We start from the raw sequence: 20,786 nt of genomic DNA on the forward strand, positions 1-20,786 counted from the left end.
GGGAGTTTTTAACCTAAGCTGGTAGAAATAAGCGTAGGGGGTCTTTCATGCGGGTCCCCACATCTGTACCCCAGAATTCAGAGTGGGGAGGGAACCCTGACACCCACACACACTCCTTCCCCCCCTCCCAGGGACAATTTCTGTCGTGGGCGCCGCCAGGGGGGACCCGTCCAGCTGTGCCACCCTGCGGAATGGACAGGCCCGGCCGGAGCTCGGCTGCAGCTCCATTAACCTCTGCCACCGGCCTGCTGCCTGGATCTGGGGCTAACGCACAGGGCTGGGCACCAGGACTCCTGGGTTCGAACCCCAACGCTGACCCTGACTCATCCCCGCCGTGGCCCTGAGGCCCTGGGGCTAGCAGCAAAGCAGGGACAGCTCTGGTGAGCAACCTGCCCCGTGTTTGCAAACTCCCAGCTCCCCCTGGCGGCCGGGGCTCGGGACGGGGGGCTGGGGGCAGCCTGGGGAGCCAGCGCTGCCCCGGGGGCAGGTGGGGGGATCCCGTAGCCCAGCTGAGAGCAGCAATAAAGCAACAGGCGCTTGAGCTCCTGCAGCGCTGGGTGTGAGTGATGTGGAGCGTGGTGGGGGGCGGCCCCATTCCCTGGGGCCAGTGAGCACCCACCTCAGCTCAGCTGCAGCACCAGGCCAGGGGGGGGGCACGGGCCTGATTTGGAGGTCGGGGGGGGGACGAGAGGTTGGTGTGATGGGGGCAGCTTGGCACGTGGCTGCAGTTCCTGGGCTGGGCCCCCAGACCCGGGCTCCCCCACTGCAATGCAACCAGCCCCTTGGCTCGGCCTGCTGCCAGCCCAGGCTTTGCTGCCACACCGGCACGTCGCCGGGCGGTGGCAGCCCCAACCAGCCGGGTGCCCGTGGGCAGTGGGGCCCCGCGTTCGCCAGGCTGTGGCTCACTCCCGAGCAGCGTTTCTGTGGCAGGAGAACGAAAGCAGACCAGGGAGAAGGAAAGGCCAGAGGTGCATGGGGGAGTGCGGCCTGGCCCGGAGTGGGGGGCCCGACCCCAGGCCAGCCGCGGATGGGGGTTTGCCTAAGCTCTGCCGTGGGTCTGAGACCCTGGGTTCTTCTCCCAGGAGCCAGGCTCACTCTGCTGCCAGCTTGGCCCCATGTGTGCCAGGCCCCTGATGCTCCTGGACAGAGTCGCCCCAAGGGAAGCCCGGCTCCCGCTGAGCCCTGGGGCCAGGGGCTGGCTGGCCTGCCCTACTGCCCCACCTCCCCCCACCCGCCTCTGCCCCATGCTACACTGACAAACCCACCCCGTCAGCAGGACAGGGCGTCTCACTTATGGGTGCTCCAGCCCAATCACCCCTTGGCCGTCCCGGGGTGGGGTGGGGAGGGGGATAAAGGCCCCCACCCCCACAGGGTGAGATCTCCCTCTCCAGAAACCATCCTGGGCCCTTACCCGCCTTGCCCGTTTCCTCCCTGGTGCTACCCTCTGCCCGTCGGGGAGGGTGGCCCAGAGCCCCCCCCAGCTGGAAGGCACCAGATGCCACCACAGTGAGCTGCCCCCAATGGCGTCCGTGGAAAAGGTTCCCCTTGGCAAGACACGGCGCTGCCCCCAGGGCCCTCTCACCTCTGCCAGCCCCCTGGCCACGCCCTCACCCCACGGCTGCCCCCTGGCCTGGGGTTCCCCAGGGCTCTGGCCGCACACCACGGCTGGCTGCTGGGAACGCCCGGGGAGCCCTGGGCCTGGGTGGCACCACCCACTGATGGTCCCGTGGGATTCTGCGTCCCAGGCGCCGGGCTGGGATCCCGGCGGGCCGGTTTCGGCTCAGTTCAGCTTAGCAGGCGCTGCGGGGGGCATCCCCCCTTTGGCTAGTGACCCTCAGTTCTGGGCTCTCTTGGATGAGCTCGGGCTCTGGGGTGGCTAGTGCCCTCCAGCTCAGCTGCCCTAAATAATCACCAAGGCCAGGTGCCAGCCCGTTCCCAGCTTGGAGAGCAGCGGGCCTGACCCTCCAGCTGCCGCGCTGCCCATTCCCCTGGACCCGTGTTATGCCAGCGCCACCTGGTGCCTTGGCCCGCCAGAGGGCTCAGTTGGGACGCTCACAGCCCGCTGCCAAGGGCCAATCTCGGGCATGGGGGCACCCGGAGAGGAGCCCATAATGTCTGGCGTTTGCTCCAGGGTTGGCCCTGGGTCAGGATGGGGGAAGGGGTATTTGCCACCTGTGGGGCATGATACAAGGTGCCACGGGTGGGTGCCACGGGCAGAGTGGGCAGCAATGAGGAACCTCAGCCTGGTGCCCGGCGAGGGACGATGTTACATGCCCAGCGTTCAGGAGGAGGAGTGGCACAGCCAGCCACGAATTAAATACACGTACCCCCGCGCGTGGCCCCTGGCGCTCACCAGCTACCCTACAATAACACGCACCGCCCAGCGCCACAGTACCCAGCCAGCGTGGGCTGCCCACCAATAACAACCCAGTGTGCGGAGCTCAGCGTCCAGAACCACCAACAACGCAGGGGGAGCAACCCCACAATAACAAGGGGGGGCACACCCGAGTGACCCTACAATAACAACCCCCCTGCACTAATAAAGCAGTATGCCAATACAGCGGAGGGGTGGAAGCCATCGGGGAAAGGGACACTTTAGTCTCGTTCCTCGGGGGCGTTATATACACCAGCTCCAGCGCTGGAGGGAGCGGCCAGGCGGAACCGGAGCTGAGGCGACAGACGCGCTTTGCCTTGCAAGGAGGCTGCGGGGCCGGGAGGTCTGTGGCGGGGCTGGACTTTGCGGGCGTCTCCCGTGTCACTTGAGCTTTGCTTTATACGTGACGCCTGCCCCCGGCCCTGTGGGGCCTGGCAGCTCTTCCCTGGGCCAGGCCCGGCCAGGTTCCAAGCCAAGCGCAGCCCCAGCGCGTGCCAGGGGGCAGCTCCGTGTCTATGGCCGCTTGGCTTCCCTGTGTCCTGCCGCTCATCAGCTCCCAGAGAGAGCAACCCCGAGGCACAGACAGTCCCAGAAGCGGAGTCACCGGCCAGGCTCCGCCATGGCCTCCCACGCGGCCGTCCTCCCTCGGGCAGCACCAAGGGGCCATCCAGACAGTCGTGGCAGCAGCCCTCCCTGGCACCTTCAGAGCGAATGCCGGCTGATGCCTGCAGAAAACCAGGGATGGGGGTTACCAGGATGCAGCAGCTGCCCCCACTCCTCCTCCCCCCCCGCCAACTGCCAGGGGACCCGGCCCTGCCAGCCGCGTCTCCATGCACCCACTGCAGGCCTGTTCAGACGACAGGTCCCAGCATGCAATACACTGGTAGGGTTTTGCACCCTGGGACTTGTAGCTGCCATGGGCTGCCCCCCAGACCCTCAGTGTGACCTCAAGCCACTGCCGGCCCGTGGCCAACAGTGCAGACGCTGTGGCTCAGGGAGACGTGCAGACACAGCAGAACGCACCCGCGGGCACAGCCCCATCCTCCCTGGGGTGCTCCCAGCTGGCTGGGCAAACGCCCCGGCGGGCGGACGGCAGAGCTCAGCCCCATGGCCGTTCCAGTGCCCCAGCCCCACTCCACTGCGGAGAGCAGGAGTCATGGGACTAAAGACGCCGGGGAGGCCAGGAACCAGCCTGTCCCCTTGGCTACGGCTCCAAACCGGGCAGCGGGATCCGGCCATTTGCCCAAGCCCGGGGCCAGCAAAGGGCTGGCAGCTGAGAACGGCTCCCGCTTGCATATGGGCCACCCGCAGCCAGGTTAGAACCGGGGCCCTCCGGGCAGCAGACCCCATGCCCAGTGCCCCCAAGCCATCCCTCCTCCACCCGCCTGGGCCAGTACCCTGCCCGTCCCACCATCCACAGCCCCTGGCCCCCGTTCTGGCCCCAGAACTGAGGTGACTGGCTGAAGGGGGGGGCAGACAGTAAGGTGGGCGCATGCCGGAGGAAAGGCCCCACTGTGCCCGGGGGCATGGGGGGGGGGGCTTGGGCCCCAGGCCTCTCGGAAGCTCTGCCAAGCAGCCTGCTGCAGAACTGCCGTTAAATGCGTTCCGCCCGTGGGCGCTACCCCTCCCTGTGCCCAGCCAGGCACGAAACCAAGGCAGATACTGTGACGCAGTGGGACTGTTCTTAATGTTGTCTCTGAGTGCTGTGTGGGTGCCTCAGTTTCCCCCATGCAGTTCTCAAGTCTCTAGGTGGGGGGATAAGGGGGTGTGATGGTTGCAGAGCCCGAGAGGACCAGTGTGATGGTGTCTGCACAGAGAATGGCCAACACCCTGTCTCCTGGCAACTGGTGGCCTGGGCCCCTCCCCTGCAAAGGTGCCAACTGAAGGTGTTGGAGAAAAAGAGATCAGGTGACCTCCTGGCCCGGGAAAGAGACAAAGGTGAGAGGAGGGGCTGGAGAGTTTCAGTTTGGAGCTGGCTGGGGAAATGGAGGGGAGCCCAGACAGGGCTCTGGCCTCCCCTGGCCCCCCAAGATGGACCTGACTGAGGGAGTCCTGTTGTCTGTACCTGCAAGACCTGTCTTGGACTGTGGTCCTGTCGTCTAAACAAACCTTCTGTTTTACTGGCTGGCTGAGAGTCCTGGTGAATCGCTGGAAGCCGGGGGTGCAGGGCCTGGTCTCCCCCACACTCCGTGACACACACACATACACACACCCAGCAATGGTGGCCGCGATTTGCCCTTAGCTCCTGCAGCCGGAGTGGGGGCCGGTCCCCCACTGGCACAGGGGTTCCGAGTCCAGGGGAGCCGGGACGGAGCCCTCGGCGGTGACCGGACGTGGCGCCGTGTGAGGCCAAGTACAGATCTGCCGAGCCGGCCGGGCGGGGGTCCCAGGAGCGTACCCCGGCCCGTGGGGGTGGCAAGGCGGCAGCCTGCGGCGGCGGGGGGAGGCCGAGGGCTGAGCCTACCTGAGCCGGAGAGAAGCGGAGGAAATGGAGGGTGCGGATGGAGACAGGACGGAGCGTCGCGGGCTTAAGAGTTAAGAGCATCGATACCTGCGGGCGACAGCACCAGGGCCTGCAGGATGTCGGACAGGGAGACGATGCCCCGCAGCGACTTCTTCTCGTCCACCAGTACCAGGCGATGCACCTGCCGGCCGAGGGAGACCCGCGTCAGCCTCACCCATGGGGCCAGGGCGGGCAGGGAGCGGGCACAGTGGGGGGATCGGGGTCTGTCAGTGGGGGCTGGGTCAGAGGGGGCATCGTGGGGGGATCGGGGTCTGTCAGTGGGGGCTGGGTCAGAGGGGGCATCGTGGGGGGATCAGGATCAGTCAGTGGGGGCTGGGTCAGAGGGGGCATCGTGGGGGGATCAGGATCAGTCAGTGGGGGCTGGGTCAGAGGGGGTATGTGGGGGGATCGGGGTCAGTCAGTGGGGGGGTTGGGTCAGAGGTGGCATCGTGGGGGGATCAGGATCAGTCAGTGGGGGCTGGGTCAGAGGGGGTATGTGGGGGGATCGGGGTCAGTCAGTGGGGGGGTTGGGTCAGAGGGGGCATCGTGGGGGGATCGGGATCAGTCAGTGGGGGCTGGGTCAGAGGGGGTATGTGGGGGAATCGGAGTCGGTCAGAGGGGGTGTGACGAAGTGGGACAGTTCTTAATGTTTCCTCTGAATACTGTAGGGGTGCCTCAGTTTCCCCTATGCATTTCTTAAGTCTCTAGGTGGTGGGATAAAGGCTAGTATGCATAAATGGCCGACACTCTGTCTCCTGGCAACTAATGGCCAGGCCCTTCCCCCCTGCAAGGAGATGCTAAAGGTGTTGGAGAACAAAGAGGTCAGGTGACCTCCTGGCCCGGGAAAGGAACTCAGCAGAGAAGGAGGGGCTGAAGGGGGTTTCGGTTTGGAGCTGGCTGGGGACGGGGAGTGAGGGCAGACGGGGGTGTCTGGCTCACTGCCCCTGTCACATTATTGATTTGAACTGGGACCATATAGAACATGGTTGCAACCAAAGTCCTGTAGTGGCACCAAATCTTGTATAAAGGGGGTCAAATGAGGTGTCTAAGATGAGGTTATGGTTTACTGGTTAGGATTATGCTGTCTATATGTGTGTATCAATTTTGTAGTTGAAGTTATGAATATTGGCTCTATACTGTCTGTATTTCAAACCTATGCTATGCTTCTGGAAGACATCCCAGACAAGTTGGTGTCAGCTCTGCCTAGCGTGCTTGATGGCCAATTAAGGACCATCAGCTATACAATGGACCCATTGAGAGAAGGCAGATACGCCTTGTAACTCAGCAAAGTATGCAGGGACTGGCCCATGTGACTCCAGACTCCATTTTGCTGTAATTTTCCACAGTAAGAACAAAGAGATGTTCTTACACCTGGAAAAGACTATATAAGGCTGATGCCTCATCTCCATCTTGTCTTCAATCCTGCTTCTTACCACTGGAGGGACTTTGCTACAAACTGAAGCTCTGAACAAAGGACTGAATGACCCATCCCAGCGGGGGATGTTCTAGAGACTTGATTTGAACCTGCAGTTTATTCCATCACTGCTACAAGCCTGAACCAAGAACTTTGCCATTACTTTATGTAATTGATTCCATTTAACCAATTCTAGCTCTCATCTCTATCTTTTTCCTTTTATGAATAAACCTTTAGATTTTAGATTCTAAAGGATTGGCAACAGCGTGATTTGTGGGTAAGATCTGATTTGTATATTGACCTGGGTGTGGGGCTTGATCCTTTGGGATCAGGAGAACCTTTTTCTTTTACTGGGGTATTGGTTTTCATAACCATTTGTCCCCATAACGAGTGGCACTGGTGGTGATACTGGGAAACTGGAGTGTCTAAGGGAATTGCTTGGTGACTTGTGGTTAGCCAGTGGGGTGAGACCAAAGTCCTCTTTGTCTGGCTGGTTTGGTTTGCCTTAGAGGTGGAAAAACCCCAGCCTTGGGCCGTAACTGTCCTGTTTAAGCAATTTGTCCTGAATTGGCAGTCTCAGTTAGGTCCCGCCAGAACCAGCATCGTTACAGCCCCCCAAAATGGACCCGGCTGAGGGGTCCTGTTGTCTGTACCTACAAACTCTGTTTTAGACTGTGTTCCTGTCATCTAATAAACCTCTGTTTTACTGGCTGGCCGAGAGTCATGTCTGACTGCGAAGTGGGGGTGCAGGACCTTCTGGCTTCCCCAGGACCCCGCCTGGGCGGACTCGCTGTGGGAAGCGCACGGAGGGGCATATGCTGAATGCTCCAAGGTCAGACCCAGGAGGTGAAGCCGTGTGAGCTTCTTGCCCTGGAGACAGTCTGCTCACAGAGAAGAGACTTCCCCAGAGTCCTGCCTGGCTTCGTAGGGAGCAGTTCCCGAGCATCGCCCGGGGACTCCGTGACAGGGGGTACTCGGGGGATCGGGGTCGCTCAGTGGGGGCTGGGTCACTGGGGGTATATGGCAGTGGATCGGGGTCAGCGAGAGCCCATGGGGGAGGACAGACCCCTGTTGGGGGTCACAAAGGGGGTGAGCCTCACCGAGGATCTGCCAGGAGACCTGGGGCAGTGCTGGAGTCGGGGTGAGGGAAGCGAGTCCAGGGACAGATGAAGCCGAGCGGGGGGACAGGCGGACGCTCAGATGGGGCCCGGGTCCAGGGTCCCGGCCCAGCACTGGCCACGGAGGCCGGGAGCAGGATCGGAGTCCTACCTGCTCCTTTGCGATGCGGTCGATGACGTCGCCCATGGTCTCGTGAGGGTGGCAGGTGAGCACCCCCTCCAGGCAGACCGTTCGCCGCTTCAGCGCCTCCCGCACGCTCATGTCCAGGTTGTTGTAGGTCTTCTGGGCAGCTAGGTGCTGGGGGCAGGGGACAGACGGCCGTGGTCAGGGCCTGGGCATGGCACCAGAGATGCCTGCCCCCTTGTGTGATATGGGGGGTTAGCCCCACTGTCCCTGCTACCCCACAGCCCGAGCTAGGGGATTCGCCTTCACTCCCCCCCAAGCTCTTGCCCTGTGAAACAGCCGCCATGCTCTGCCCCAGAGGGGGCTGCACTGTGGTGGCGGGGAAAGGATCCCTGCCCGGCCCTCTGGGGTGGAAGGAGTGAAGGGGAGGGGAGGGGAGGTAACGGCCCGTGGCCGCTGCCCAGAGCCCAGTGATCCAGCCCCAGTGCTGATACTCACGATCACGTCGAACCTGGAGTACAGGCCCACGACCTCCCCTGAAAGGAGAGAGAGAGAGTGCCGGGGTCACTGGCGGGGCAGAGCAGGGCGGTGGGGGGCACTGGGGTCAGATGGGCAGCCGAGGCATGGTGGGGACAGTGGGTCACAAAGGGGGATCCAAGGAGCCCCGGTTCCTACAGCGATTCTGGGAGCGAGCCGTGGCTCAGGGGAAGACAAGGACGGTGCCGGTGCGGGGTGGGCACGGCCCAGCGGGACGTGGGGAGGGGACGGTGGGTGCTCAGGATGGCTGTGGGTTGGGGGACCCAAGGAGGGCAGCTGGAGGAGCTGTGACATTATTGATATAATCTGGGACCATATAGAACATGGTTGCAACCAAAGTCCTGTAGTAGCACCAAATCTTGTATAAAGGGGATCAAATGAGGTGTCTAAGACAAGGTTCTGGTTTGCTGGTTAGGATTATGCTGTCTATATGGGTGTATCAGTTTTGTAGTTGAAGTTATGAATATTGGCTCTGTACTGTCTGTATTTCAAACTTATGCTATGCTGCTGGGTGACATCCCAGACAAGTTGGTGTCAGCTCTGCCTAGCCTGCTTGATGGCCCATTAAGGACCATCACTATACAATTAACCCATTGAGAGAAGGCAAATACGCCTTGTAACTCAGCAAAGTATACAGGGACTGGCCCATGTGACTCCAGAATCCATTTTGCTGTAATTTTCCACAGTAAGAACAAAGAGGTGTGTGATGAAGTGGGGCTGTTCTTAATGTTTCCTCTGAATACTGTGTGGGTGCCTCAGTTTCCCCTATGCATTTCTTAAGTCTCTAGGGGTGAGATTGTTGCAGAGCAAAGGGCCAGTGTGCATAAATGGCCGACACTCTGCCTCCTGGCAACTAATGGCCGGGGCCCTTCCCCCCTGCAAGGGGATAGCTAAAGGTGTTGGAGAACAAAGAGTTCAGGTGACCTCCTGGCCCAGGAAAGGGACAAAGCCCAGAGGAGGAGGGGCTGGAGGGTGAGTTAGTTTGGAGCTGGCTGGGGCCGGGAAGTGAGGGCAGACGGGGGTGTCTGCCTCGCTGCCCCCCAGGATGGACCCGGCTGAGGGATCCTGTTCTCTGGACCTACAAGCTCTGTTTTAGACCATGTTCCTGTCATCGCATAAACCTCTGTTTTACTGGCTGGCTGAGAGTCACGTCTGACTGCAAAGTGGGGGTGCAGGACCCTCTGGCTTCCCCAGGACCCCGCCTGGGCAGACTCGCTGTGGGAAGCGCACGGAGGGGCAGATGCTGAATGCTCCAAGGAGAGACCCAGGAGGTGAAGCCATGTGAGCTTCTTGCCCTGAAGACACTCTGCTCCGAGAGAGAGGAGGCTCCCTAAAGTCCTGACTGGCTTTGTGGGGAGCAGTTCCAGAGATTGCCCGGGGACTCCGTGACAAGGTGTTCTAACACCTGGAAAAGACTATAAAAGGCTGATGCCTCATCTCCATCTTGTCTTTAATCCTGCTTCATACCTCTGGAGGGACTTTGCTACAAACTGAAGCTCTGAACAAAGGACTGAACGACCCATCCCAGCTGGGGATGTTCCAGAGACTTGATTTGAACCTGCAGTTTATTCCATCACTGCTACAAGCCTGAACCAAGAACTTTGCCATCACTGTATGTAATTGATTCCATGTAACCAATTCTAGCTCTCATCTCTGTCTTTTTCCTTTTATGAATAAACCTTTAGATTTTAGATTCTAAAGGATTGGCAACAGCGTGATTTGTGGGTAAGATCTGATTTGTAGATTGACCTGGGTCTGGGGCTTGGTCCTTTGGGATCAGGAGAACCTTTTTTCTTTTACTGGGGTATTGGTTTTCATAACCATTTGTCCCCATAACGAGTGGCACTGGTGGTGATACTGGGAAACCGGAGTGTCTAAGAGAATTGCTTGTGAGACTTGCGGTTAGCCAGTGGGGTTGAGACCAAAGTCCTCTTAGTCTGGCTGGTTTGGTTTGCCTTAGAGGTGGAAAAACCCCAGCCTTGGGCTGTAACTGCCCTGTTTGAGCAATTTGTCCTAAATTGGTCCCGCCAGAACCAGCATCGTTACAGGAGCCCAGAGGGGGGACCCTGGAGGTGGACCGGGACCAGAGAGGCCAGGGAGACGGGCTGCCCGGTGTGCCCTGGAGTCTCTGCCCATACCGGCTTCATTTGTGACGGGCAGCGCCGACACCCGGCGGTCCACGAAGATCTCCAGGGCCATGTAGACGGGCGCTGTCTCCAGCACCTTGGCCACATCCCGGAAGGTGCCCACGCCCAGCTCCTGGATGGTTCTGTGCAGGAAGCGCGGCTTGGGCAGCATGGCCCCCTGCGGCGGGAGAAGGGCAGCGATCAGGGGCAGCTCCAGGCACACACCGAGGGCTCTCTGCTGCCGGAGGCGGCTAGGCCGGCAGGGACGGGGCTCGGGTTTGCATTCCGGGCTCACGCTGGGCAGTGCTCTGCGCTCTAGGGCAGCACGAGGTGACACCCCCCAACCCCCACTGCTGGTCCCGGGCTCCCTCGCATCAGGCCAAGTGCAACGGCCCAGCAGATCCCCCCGGCCATGGTACAGTGCAGCAAGTGAGGTGCTAGGTACATGCACATGCCCTGCACACACACTGCGTGCACGCACGTACACCCCCCCACACACTGCGTGCTTGCACAACCCGCATGTACACCCCACACACACGCACACACACTGCGTGCACGCACGTACACCCCCCCACACACTGCGTGCACACACGTACACCCCCACACACACTGCGTGCTTGCACAACCCGCATGTACACCCCACACACACGCACACACACTGCGTGCACGCACGTACACCCCCCCACACACTGCGTGCTTGCACAACCCGCACGTACACACCCACACCCACGCACACACACTGCGTGCACGCACGTACACCCACACACACACTGCGTGCTTGCACAACCCGCATGTACACCCCACACACACGCACACACACTGCGTGCACGCACGTACACCCCCCCCACACACTGCGTGCTTGCACAACCCGCATGTAAACCCCACACACACGCACACACACTGCGTGCACGCACGTACACCCCCACACACACTGCGTGCTTGCACAACCCGCATGTACACCCCACACACACGCACACACACTGCGTGCACGCACGTACACCCCCACACACACTGCGTGCTTGCACAACCCGCACGTACACACCCACACCCACACACTGCATGCACGCACAACCCGCACGTACATCTCACACACACACACCCACACACTGCATGCACGCACAACCCGCACATAAACCCACCCACACATACACACACACACACACACACACACACGTACACACCACCCCACACACACACACTGCATGCACGCACAACCCGCACGTACACCTCACACACACTGCATACACCCACAACCCGCACATACACCCACCCACACGTACACACACACACATACAAACCACCCCCCCCACACACTGCATGCACACACAACCTGCACGTACACCCCCCCACACAGACACTACATACACGCACAACCCTAACGTACAACCCCCACACACACACACCGCATGCTCCCTGCATGCACACACCCCATGCACACATGCTGCATGCATGCAGCCCTTCACATGCATAACAAATGCCTGCGTGTAACACGTGGGGGGCTGCAGGCATGTGCCCGTTTGCAACCGCTGCACGAATACCCCCCCCCCCCCCGCGCCTGTATACCTCCATCACCCCCTGCCCAAAGGCAGACACTTCTCGACACCCGACCCACGGCCATGTCTGCCTGCACACAGCAACCCTCCCCCCCTGCCCCGGCCTGCGCCAGCCCCCAACACAGGCCACCCCTCCGCCGCCCGCCCCGTGCACCCTGCTGCACGCCCCACGCCCCCCGCACGGACAGGCCTAACGCCCCCCCCCTGCACCAGCCCCTGGGCGCAGCAGGCACTGCAAGGTCGCTGCCCGCACAGGGGTGCCACCCTCCCGTACCCCCCATGGGTGGGGCTGGCTCAGCAAAGCCGGGGGGGCACTGATGCCCCCCAGCCTCCCCCCCACTCACGAAGATGTGGAGGAACTTGAGGATGCGCTTGTGCGTCAGGATGTGCAGGACGTTCCCGGACACGGGCTCGATCACCGGCAGCCGGTGGATCCGGTTCTTGATCAGGTGGTAGACGGCGTCGAAGAGGCTGGGGGAGACCGAGGCAGCGATAAGGGGGGGGGGCTGGAGAGCCTTGGGCAGGAATTTCAGGGCCCTCTGGAGTAATACCAGGGAGTGGGGGCTCCAGGGGTCTGCTGCTCCCCCTCCTTGGCCCCCTCGCCCCAGCCTCTTGCCCCCCCTCAGATCTAGCCCGGTGCTATGTTCTGCCAATTGGGGGGTTCTGGTCCTGCCCCTGCCAGCCCCCCACCCTGCCCCCCATCACGCCCGGGCTCGGCTGCCCTGGCCGACCACGGTTAGAGCAGTGGCCTGGGGGCCCGGACGCCTGGGTTGTTTCTTGGCCTCACCCCCTCATCTCCCAACCGCCCCCCCAGCTCTCCTCACTGCCCCCCACAACATCCCCACCCCTTGGCTCCCCTGTGGGGCAGACTCCATGTAGGGCCTGCCCCAGCTCCCCACCTGGGCTCTCACCTGGACCAGCCTGGGTCTAGGGGCTGCGGCAGCCAGGCCCTGGCAGGCTCCATCTGGGGCGGCCAGTGGGGCTGCAGTGGGGGCAGCCGGCCCAGAGACAGGCACCCCCCCCATCGGCGCTCCCCCCATGGGGCTGGGGGTGGATTTACCTGTCATCGGGGGAGATGGAGACCAGGGGCTTCAGGGAGCCTTGCAGATAAACCTCTGGAAAGGAAGCAGAGGGGGTGATCTGGGGGGCCGAGGGGCCGGGGGAAAGAGGGGATGATCTGGGGGGTCGAGGGGGTGGGGGGAAGAGGGGGTGATCTGGGGGGCCGAGGGGGCGGGGGGAAGAGGGGGCGGGGTGATCTGGGGGGCCAAGGGGGCAGGGGGAAGAGGGGGTGATCTGCGGAGCCGAGGGGGCGGGAGAAGAGGGAGCGATCTGGGGGGCCGAGGGGCGGGGAGAAGAGGGGGCGATCTGGGGGGCCGAGGGGGCGGGGAGAAGAGGGGGCGATCTGGGGGGCCGAGGGGCGGGGGAAGCGGGGGGCGATCTGGGGGGCCGAGGGGGCGGGGGGAAGCGGGGGGCGATCTGGGGGGCCGAGGGGCGGGGGAAGCGGGGGCGATCTGGGGGGCCGAGGGGGCGGGGGAAGCGGGGGGCGATCTGGGGGGCCGAGGGGCGGGGGAAGCGGGGGCGATCTGGGGGGCCGAGGAGGCGGGGGGAAGCGGGGGCGATCTGGGGGGCCGAGGGGGCGGGGGGAAGCGGGGGCGATCTGGGGGGCCGAGGGGCGGGGGAAGCGGGGGTGATCTGGGGGGCCGAGGGGCGGGGGGGGGGTTAGGATATAGATATTCAGGCTGCCTGTACAGGCCTAGACTTTAAGAACTGAGGTGCATTTTTCTCACTGAGCTAGTGACAGGTAGAAAACAAAGAATCTAGGGTTACCATATTTCAGCAAGCAAAAAAGAGGACGGGAGGAGCCCCGCCCTAGCCCCGCCCCCGTCCTGCCCTAGCCCCGCCCCTGCCCCTCCCACTTCCCGCCCCCCTCAGAACCCCCAACCCTCCCCCCCGCTCCTTGTCCCCTGACTGCCCCCTCCTGGGACCCCTGCCCCTAACTGCCCCCCAGGACTCCACCCCCTACCTAAGCCTCCCTGCCTCTTGTCCCCTGACTGCCCCCTCCTGAGACCCTCCCCCCATCCTAACTGGCCCCCTAGGACTCTACCCCCACCTGTACCCTGACTGCCCCAACCCTTATCCACACCCCCACCCCCAGACAGACCCCTGGGACTCCCACGCCCCATCCAACCACTCTCCACCCCCTGACAGCCCCCCCCAGAACTCCCGACCCATCTAAACCCCTCTGCTCCCTGTCCCATTGACTGCTCCGATCCCTCTCCCCACTCCTGCCCCCTGACAGCCCCGCCCCCAGAACTCCCAACCCCCCCCCCCCGCTCCTTGTCCCCTGACTGCCCCCTCCTGGGACCCCTGCTCCTAACAACTGCCCTCCAGAACCCCACCCCCTACCTAAGCCTCCCTGTTCCTTGTCCCCTAACTGCCCCCTCCTAAGACCCCCCCCAAATGCCCCCCAGCACCCTACCCCCTACCTGTACCCTGACTGCCCAAAACCTTATCCACACCCCCAGAAAGCCCCCCCCGAACTCCCGACCCCCCCCCCGTCTCTTGACTGCCCCCTCCAGAACCTCCCTGTCCCTTCTCCGACCCCCTGGCCCCCTTGTTGTTGGCCTTCGCCTAATGTCTCTGTGAGCTTGCTCAGGAACGGCCTGAGCCGTTCGTCCCGGCACGCTGGGCAGCAGGGGAGGAGCTCCAGACTGCCCGAGGCGATCTGCAAATGCAGGGAGGGAGGGAGTGATCTCTGCTGCAGAGGAGAGGAGGGGGGGCTCTCTCTGGCTGTCGGAGCCCCATGTAAATGGCACCATCCGGCCGGCTGCCCTGTTAGCCGCGCGCGCTCTGCATGGGGGGGGGAAGTCCGGACATTTACAAATTCCCCCCGGACGCTATTTTTAGCTCAAAAATCCGGACATGTCCGGGGGAATCCGGACGAATGGTAACCCTAAAGAATCCAAAGCCCTGTCTGCCGGTGCCTGGGCCTCGCTCCCTCGGAGAGTCTGGGGCCCGGTTCTTAGGCTCAGGCCTTTGGCTCGTCCTCACACCCCAAACCAGGCCCACTGACACCCGGTGCTCCCGGGCTCGTAGGACGACAGGCCTGTCCCGGGGGTGCCCGTCACCGCCCGATAAAGCTCGTTACAGAAATGTCGTTCGATAGCATCCGGTCTGGCAAGAAACCACTTCTCAATGCTTGTGGCACCTGAGAGACTAACACGGTTATTGGGCATAAGCTTTCGTTGGCTAGAACCCACTTCATCAGGGGAGCCGAGGGGGTGAGCTGGGGGCCGACAGATAGATGGGGTGATCTGGGGGTCGAGGCTCTCGGGGGGCGAACAGGGAGCCGAGGGGGGTGAGTGGGGAGCTGAGGCTGCAGGGGAGCGGAGGGGAGCTGAGGGGGCTGAGGGTGGGGGGCAGAGGGGGTGAGTGGGAAGCCAAGGGTGGGAGCAGGGGGTGAGCAGGGAGCCGAGGGGGCGGACAGATAGATGGGGTGATCTGGGGGGGCGAACAGGGAGCCAAGGGGGGTGAGTGGGGAGCCGAGGCTGCGGGATGGCGGAGGGGGCGAGCAGGGGGGCTGGAGTCTGCCCTGGTCTCTGCCAGGGCATGGCTGGGGCGCCAGGGCAGCCGGGTGCAGGTGCCAGACAACTCAGGCCCGTGGGGCAGGCTGGGGCGGGCAGATCCTCTGAGCAGGGGCAGCAGCATCTGACCTGCAGCTCCCGGTGCCCAGGGCAGCCCCCCGCAAGGGATCAGGGCCCGGGGGGGGGAATCAGGCAGGGGAAGGATCTGTAAGTCCCACCGCCCCAACGCACCCCCACCTCACCCCCCACCCCCCACGCTATACACCCCCCACAGACCCCTGCACCTACACACACCTTCCCTGCCCGCCCCCCCCCCCCCCCCGTCTTCGCCCTACCTCGCCAGGTCTCAATTTTATGCTCTTCCAGCTCATAGATCTGCACCTGCAGTGCAGGGAAAGGGAGTGAGGCGGAATGCCCAGGACAGGTGGCAAACAGGGACCCGTTGGGGGACTGCTGGGAACCGCCTCTGGTCAGGGGCTGCCTTTGGCTGCGCGACTCCCAAGGGGGACTTCAACGGGGTGGCAACGTGGCCCCCCCTTGGCGTCAGATGGCCGTTCGGGCCCCACCGGCGTCACACGCCACGCTGGGGAGGCAGATCCCAAAGGCAGGGCACCCGCACGGACGTACCCGGGGTCTGCCCGAGCAGGTCTGCCCACGGGCCCATCTAGCCTGGCGTCCTGTCTCCTCCCATGGCTGGCACCAGGACGGACGTGGCCCCAGCCGGCCGGCACTGCCCAGGGGACACGCTCTGCCTCTAGCACTAACACTGGGCCAGCTGCTGACGGGGTCCCCTCCCAGCTCCCCCCTGCCTTGCTCCCCACACCAGGAGCTCAACGGCCCCGGCACGTGCCCAGCGGTGTAACATCTTGCCCGCCCCTCTTCCCACCCCACAAGCGGTTCCTGAGCCCCCTCCCCGCCTGCTGGGGGAGTCTGATCTGGGGGGGAGCTGCCCCCAGGAGAGCAGGGACCTGGCCAGCTCACCAGCGGGGACCGGTAGTAGCGGTGCAGGATGTTGATGAAATCCGTGATGGTCAGCATCCCTGGCGGGAGAGATGGGCAGGGTCAGTGGGGGCAGCTGGCTGGGGGCACCACGGCCATTCCCCAGCCGCTGGCTTCACAGCCCTGCCGGGCAAAGCCATCTGCCCACAGGGCGCACACCGGCTGGGCAGCAGCACCCTCAGCTCCCCACGCAGTGCCCCATGGCACAGCGCCCCCACCCACTCCCAGGGGAAGAGGCAGCCAGGCCCCACGGCCCATTCACAGCTTGACCTCTCCACTGAGCCAGAAACGGGGGCCACCTGGGTGCCAGCCTACAAGGGGTGAACAAACCCAGCGGCTCACGTGCCAGCGGCCACAGAGCCACTGGCTCCATGGGCGCGAGGCCAAGCAGAGAGGGGTGTGGGAACTGGGCCAGGAGTAAACAGTGCCCTGGAGCAGGATGGGTTCTGTGCCATGCTGGGTGTCAGGGGGGGCGTCGGTGCCACACTGGGCATCGTGGGGGTGGGTGTCGCTGAGACCCCTGCCGATCCAGCAGGGCTTGGGCATCCCAGCGCAGGGCGCATAATGCAGCCCCCCGTTCTGTGCCATCGCGACTAGCCGAGGCTGCCTGGCACTCGCTGCCCCCCGCGGCACTCACCCACAAAGCACTGCTGCTTGCTGTCCCAGAGGGGGGCGGCCCGCACCCCATTGGCCACCAGCGCCAGGAAGGCCTTCTTCATCTGCAAGCCGAGCAGAGGGGCCGTGAGACCACTGGTGGTGGTGGGGAACGACAGGGCAGCCCCTATTCGCCCCCCACCCTGCCTTACAGGGCTACAGGACTGCTGGGGATGGAGGGAGGGATCAGGCACCTCCAGGACCGCTCACCCCGCCTGCCCCCAGCCCCTAACGCCCAGGGCAGCCCCATGGCCCAGCCCCTTGGCTCTCACCTGCAGTGTGGTGTCGAACACCAGCAGCTTGGAGCTGGTGGGGACAGCGGCGTAGCAGTGGTGGTTCCTCAGGAAATGCATGTAGGGCTCGGCCTCGGGGCCCTGGAACGCGGCTTCTGGGCACAGCGCCGGGATCGTGGCGGGCAAAGGGAGGCTCCTGGTGTCCGAGTCCACGGCCTCCGCATCGGTGCCAGCGTCGCAGCCAGCCTGCCCGGCCTCGGTGCTCACGCTGGAGCCCATCACCCCGGCATCGGAGCCTGCATCCCTGGTACCGGAGCCCATCACCCCAGCATCAGAGCCTGTATCCTTGGTACCGGAGCCATCACTGGAGCCCATCACCCCGGCATCGGAGCCTGCATCCCTGGTACCGGAGCCCTTGCTGGAGCCCATCACGCTGGCGTTGGAACCTGCATCCTTGGTACCGGAGCCCATCATCCTGGCATCAGCGCCTGCTCCCCTGAGATCTGGATTTAGGCAGGAACCTAGTGGGGCGAGGTCACATGCTGGGCCTCCATCCCCGCAGGCCTGGGGCGGGGTGAGGGGCATGTGTGGCACCAGGGGCCCCCACGGCACTTTCTGCTGCCGCGTGAGCCCTTCCCCCTTTGAGAAGCTGGCACCTCGCTTTGCCCCAGCCATTCCTGCCCCAAATGCCCACAGCCGGCTGGGCCACGGGCTGCATGTGCCAGGGCCCCCAGCCCCGAGTTCGGGCGCGGACGGAGCCGTTTCAGGTGCGTCTCAGCCTTGTTTGCGACCGTGACAAGCCAGGGATGTATCTGGGGCTCAGGGTGGCCACTGACTCTCCAGCTGAGTCAGGAAGGGGTGAGGCGAGAGTCACACTGTCCTCGCGGGCAGAGGGAATTGGTGGGAGACGCACCTGGGCTCGGGGCATCACCAGGCCGAGCGGGTGTGGCCGTTCTGGTGCCTTTAATTAGCTGTCTAACCAGAAGGGAGAACCAGTACTGAAGGGACGGGCTGTGGGTCGGGAGGGAGGGGCATCAGCAGAGCAGTACTGGGGTGTGGGGGGATCCCAGGGCTGGGATAGCAGGGGGCTGTGGGTCGGGAGGGAGGGGCATCAGCAGAGCTTGTGGGGCTGAGGAGCGATGCATTCGCTGCACAGATGAGCGAAGCCGCTCAACCGGGCAGTGCCCCCCAGCCCACCCGCCGGCCCCCTACCCACCTGCTTCCTCTGAGTGGAGACGCGTGGCCGGCGGCCGTACCTGGGGGGAGAGACAAGAGCCAGCCCATGTGTCTCCAGGAGCCAAGCACCCACCTGCTCTGTCAGGCTCTCATGCCCATCACCGGGGCATTGGAGCCTGGCATGGGTCAAGCCCCCTGCTCGAGGCACCCCAGAGCTTTGCACACAGATCCGCCACCCACCTGGAGTTGCCCATCTGGAACGTTGGGGAGAGCTGGGCCTGGAGGTGCCAGGCCGGGATCTCCAGCCTGGGCCATGCTGCCCATGGGGCTGGGCGGGAGAGGACCCGCTCCCTGCCCCTTGGGGCTGGCCGGGCAGTTTGGTCACATGCTCGCCGGGCACCGGGCCCAGGGGTCCTATGTCAGCGGGCGACGGAGGACATGCTGCCCTCGCCCTGGCGCTGCGGACGGAGAGGGATGGGGGCAGGGGCAGCGGGGAAGATTGGGGGGCTGGCGGGGGCTTGGGAAGAGGCACTGAGAGGCAGCAGGGGAGAGCCAGGAAGGGGGCAAAGGGGCTGCCATGGGGCAGGCCATGGGGGTATGTGGGGTGAGCTGGAGGGAGGGGTGGGAAGCTGGGAGGGGCGAAGGGGCTGCCATGGGGCAGGCCATGGGGGTATGTGGGGTGAGCCGGAGGGAGAGGTGGGAAGCTGGGAGGGGCGAGGGTCCAGTGATCAAGGCCTGGGGCAGAGAGGGAGCTGTGGGGCTGGGCCGGGGGTGACCGGGGGCAGGGCAGTGGAGTTTGCTGAGGGGGCAGCACTGGGGGAGGGGAACCGGTGGAGTCTGGGGTCAGTGGCTGGACCAGCGGTTCCCAGCGGGGCGGAGCCCCCCACCAGGAGCCCCCCATTGGGAGCGACGGGTGTCCGGCCCCTGGCACTGCCCGAGGGGCCACGTCCAGCCCCAGAGCCCCAGTTGCCTCATGCTGACCCCAAAGGGGCCTGGCCCCAGAGAGCCGCTGCAGAGACACTGGAGGCCACACTCCGGGGCCGGTTCATGGTCACACTCCCCAGCCCCTGGAAACTGAGCCCTGGGGGGAGGGGGGCATCACAGACACCCCACAGACACCCCCCCACAGAGACCCCCCCTAGAGATACCCCTCCAGACACACACCACAGACACCCCCTGTCATAACTATAAAGGGAAGGGTAACAGCTCTCCTGTGTACAGTACTAAAATCCCTCCTGGCCAGAGACTCCAAAATCCTTTTACCTGTAAAGGGTTAAGAAGCTCGGGTAACCTGGCTGACACCTGACCCAAAGGACCAATAAGGGGACAAGATACTTTCAAATCTTGGGGGGGGGGAAAAGGCTTTTGTGTGTGCTCTTTGTTTTAAGGGGTTGTTCGCTCTTGGGACTGAAAGGGACCAGCCATCAATCCAGGTTCTCCCCATCTTTCTAAACAAGTCTCTCATATTTTAAACTTGTAAGTAAAAAAGCCAGGCAAGGCGTCTTAGTTTTACTTTGTTTTCTCAACTTGTAAATGTACCTTTTACCAGAGTGTTTATCTTTGTTTGCTGTACTTTGAACCTAAGACAGAGGGGGGTCCTCTGAGCTCTTTAAGTTTGATTACCCTGTAAAGTTATTTTCCATACTGATTTTACAGAGATGATTTTTACCTTTTTCTTTAATTAAAAGCCTTCTTTTTAAGAACCTGATTGATTTCTCCTTGTTTTAAGATCCAAGGGGGTTTGGATCTGTATTCACCAGGAGTTGGTGAAAGGAAGGAGGGGGGAAGGGTCAATTTCTCCTTGTTTTAAGATCCAAGGAGTTTGGATCTGTATTCACCAGGGAATTGGTGAGAGGTTTCTAAAAGCTTCCCAGGGTAGGGAATGGTGGCAGCGGACCAGAACTAAGCTGGTAGTTAAGCTTAGAAGTCCTCATGCAGGCCCCCACACTTGTACCCTAAAGTTCAAAGTGGGGATACAGCCTTGACATGGTGGCAGCAGTGGGATCGTTTTAAACCCAAAAGCCAGTAAGATTTTTTTTTCCTTCTAGCTCCTTGGAAAGCAGAGCTGAAGGTAGATGCATATCTTATCTCTCCTTGCCTGAAGGCAGAGGTGTTAAGTTTTTTTTAACAAGGTCCTTTGTTAAGAGAAGGGTTCAAAGCGAGCAAACTTTGACTGGTAAAGGCAATTTACAAGCTGAATTGTTTTTTTTTCTTTTTACATCCTCGTGAATAGCTAGTTAGAAAGTCTCTGTTAACTCAGCAGCAGCCAAAGCTGAGTACATCCCAGTTTCAGTCAACTGCAGAGGGGTGTGACCCAGCACAAGAAAACAGGAAAATGACTACCAAAGAAGAAAAAGTCAAAGAGGGGTCCCACAAGAGAGAGATGGAGCT

General features: G+C 62.6%; 1 protein-coding gene across 1 annotated transcript; it reads right to left on the minus strand.

Moving 5' to 3' along the window:
• Positions 1 to 4,902: 4,902 nt before the first annotated feature.
• On the minus strand, positions 4,903 to 17,339 carry PRKAG3 (protein kinase AMP-activated non-catalytic subunit gamma 3). Its single transcript, XM_065413083.1, has 10 exons — positions 17,259 to 17,339; positions 16,970 to 17,051; positions 16,315 to 16,373; positions 15,669 to 15,714; positions 12,810 to 12,864; positions 12,094 to 12,220; positions 10,209 to 10,374; positions 8,032 to 8,069; positions 7,561 to 7,707; positions 4,903 to 5,019 (listed from the first exon to the last, which is right to left on the minus strand). Exons 1-10 carry the CDS (start codon positions 17,337 to 17,339, stop codon positions 4,903 to 4,905), a joined length of 918 nt encoding a protein of 305 aa, XP_065269155.1.
• Between the last annotated feature and the right edge of the window lie 3,447 nt (positions 17,340 to 20,786).

The sequence above is a fragment of the Emys orbicularis genome, chromosome 11 (genome assembly GCF_028017835.1).
Source record: "Emys orbicularis isolate rEmyOrb1 chromosome 11, rEmyOrb1.hap1, whole genome shotgun sequence".
Classification (NCBI taxonomy): Eukaryota; Metazoa; Chordata; order Testudines; family Emydidae; genus Emys; species Emys orbicularis.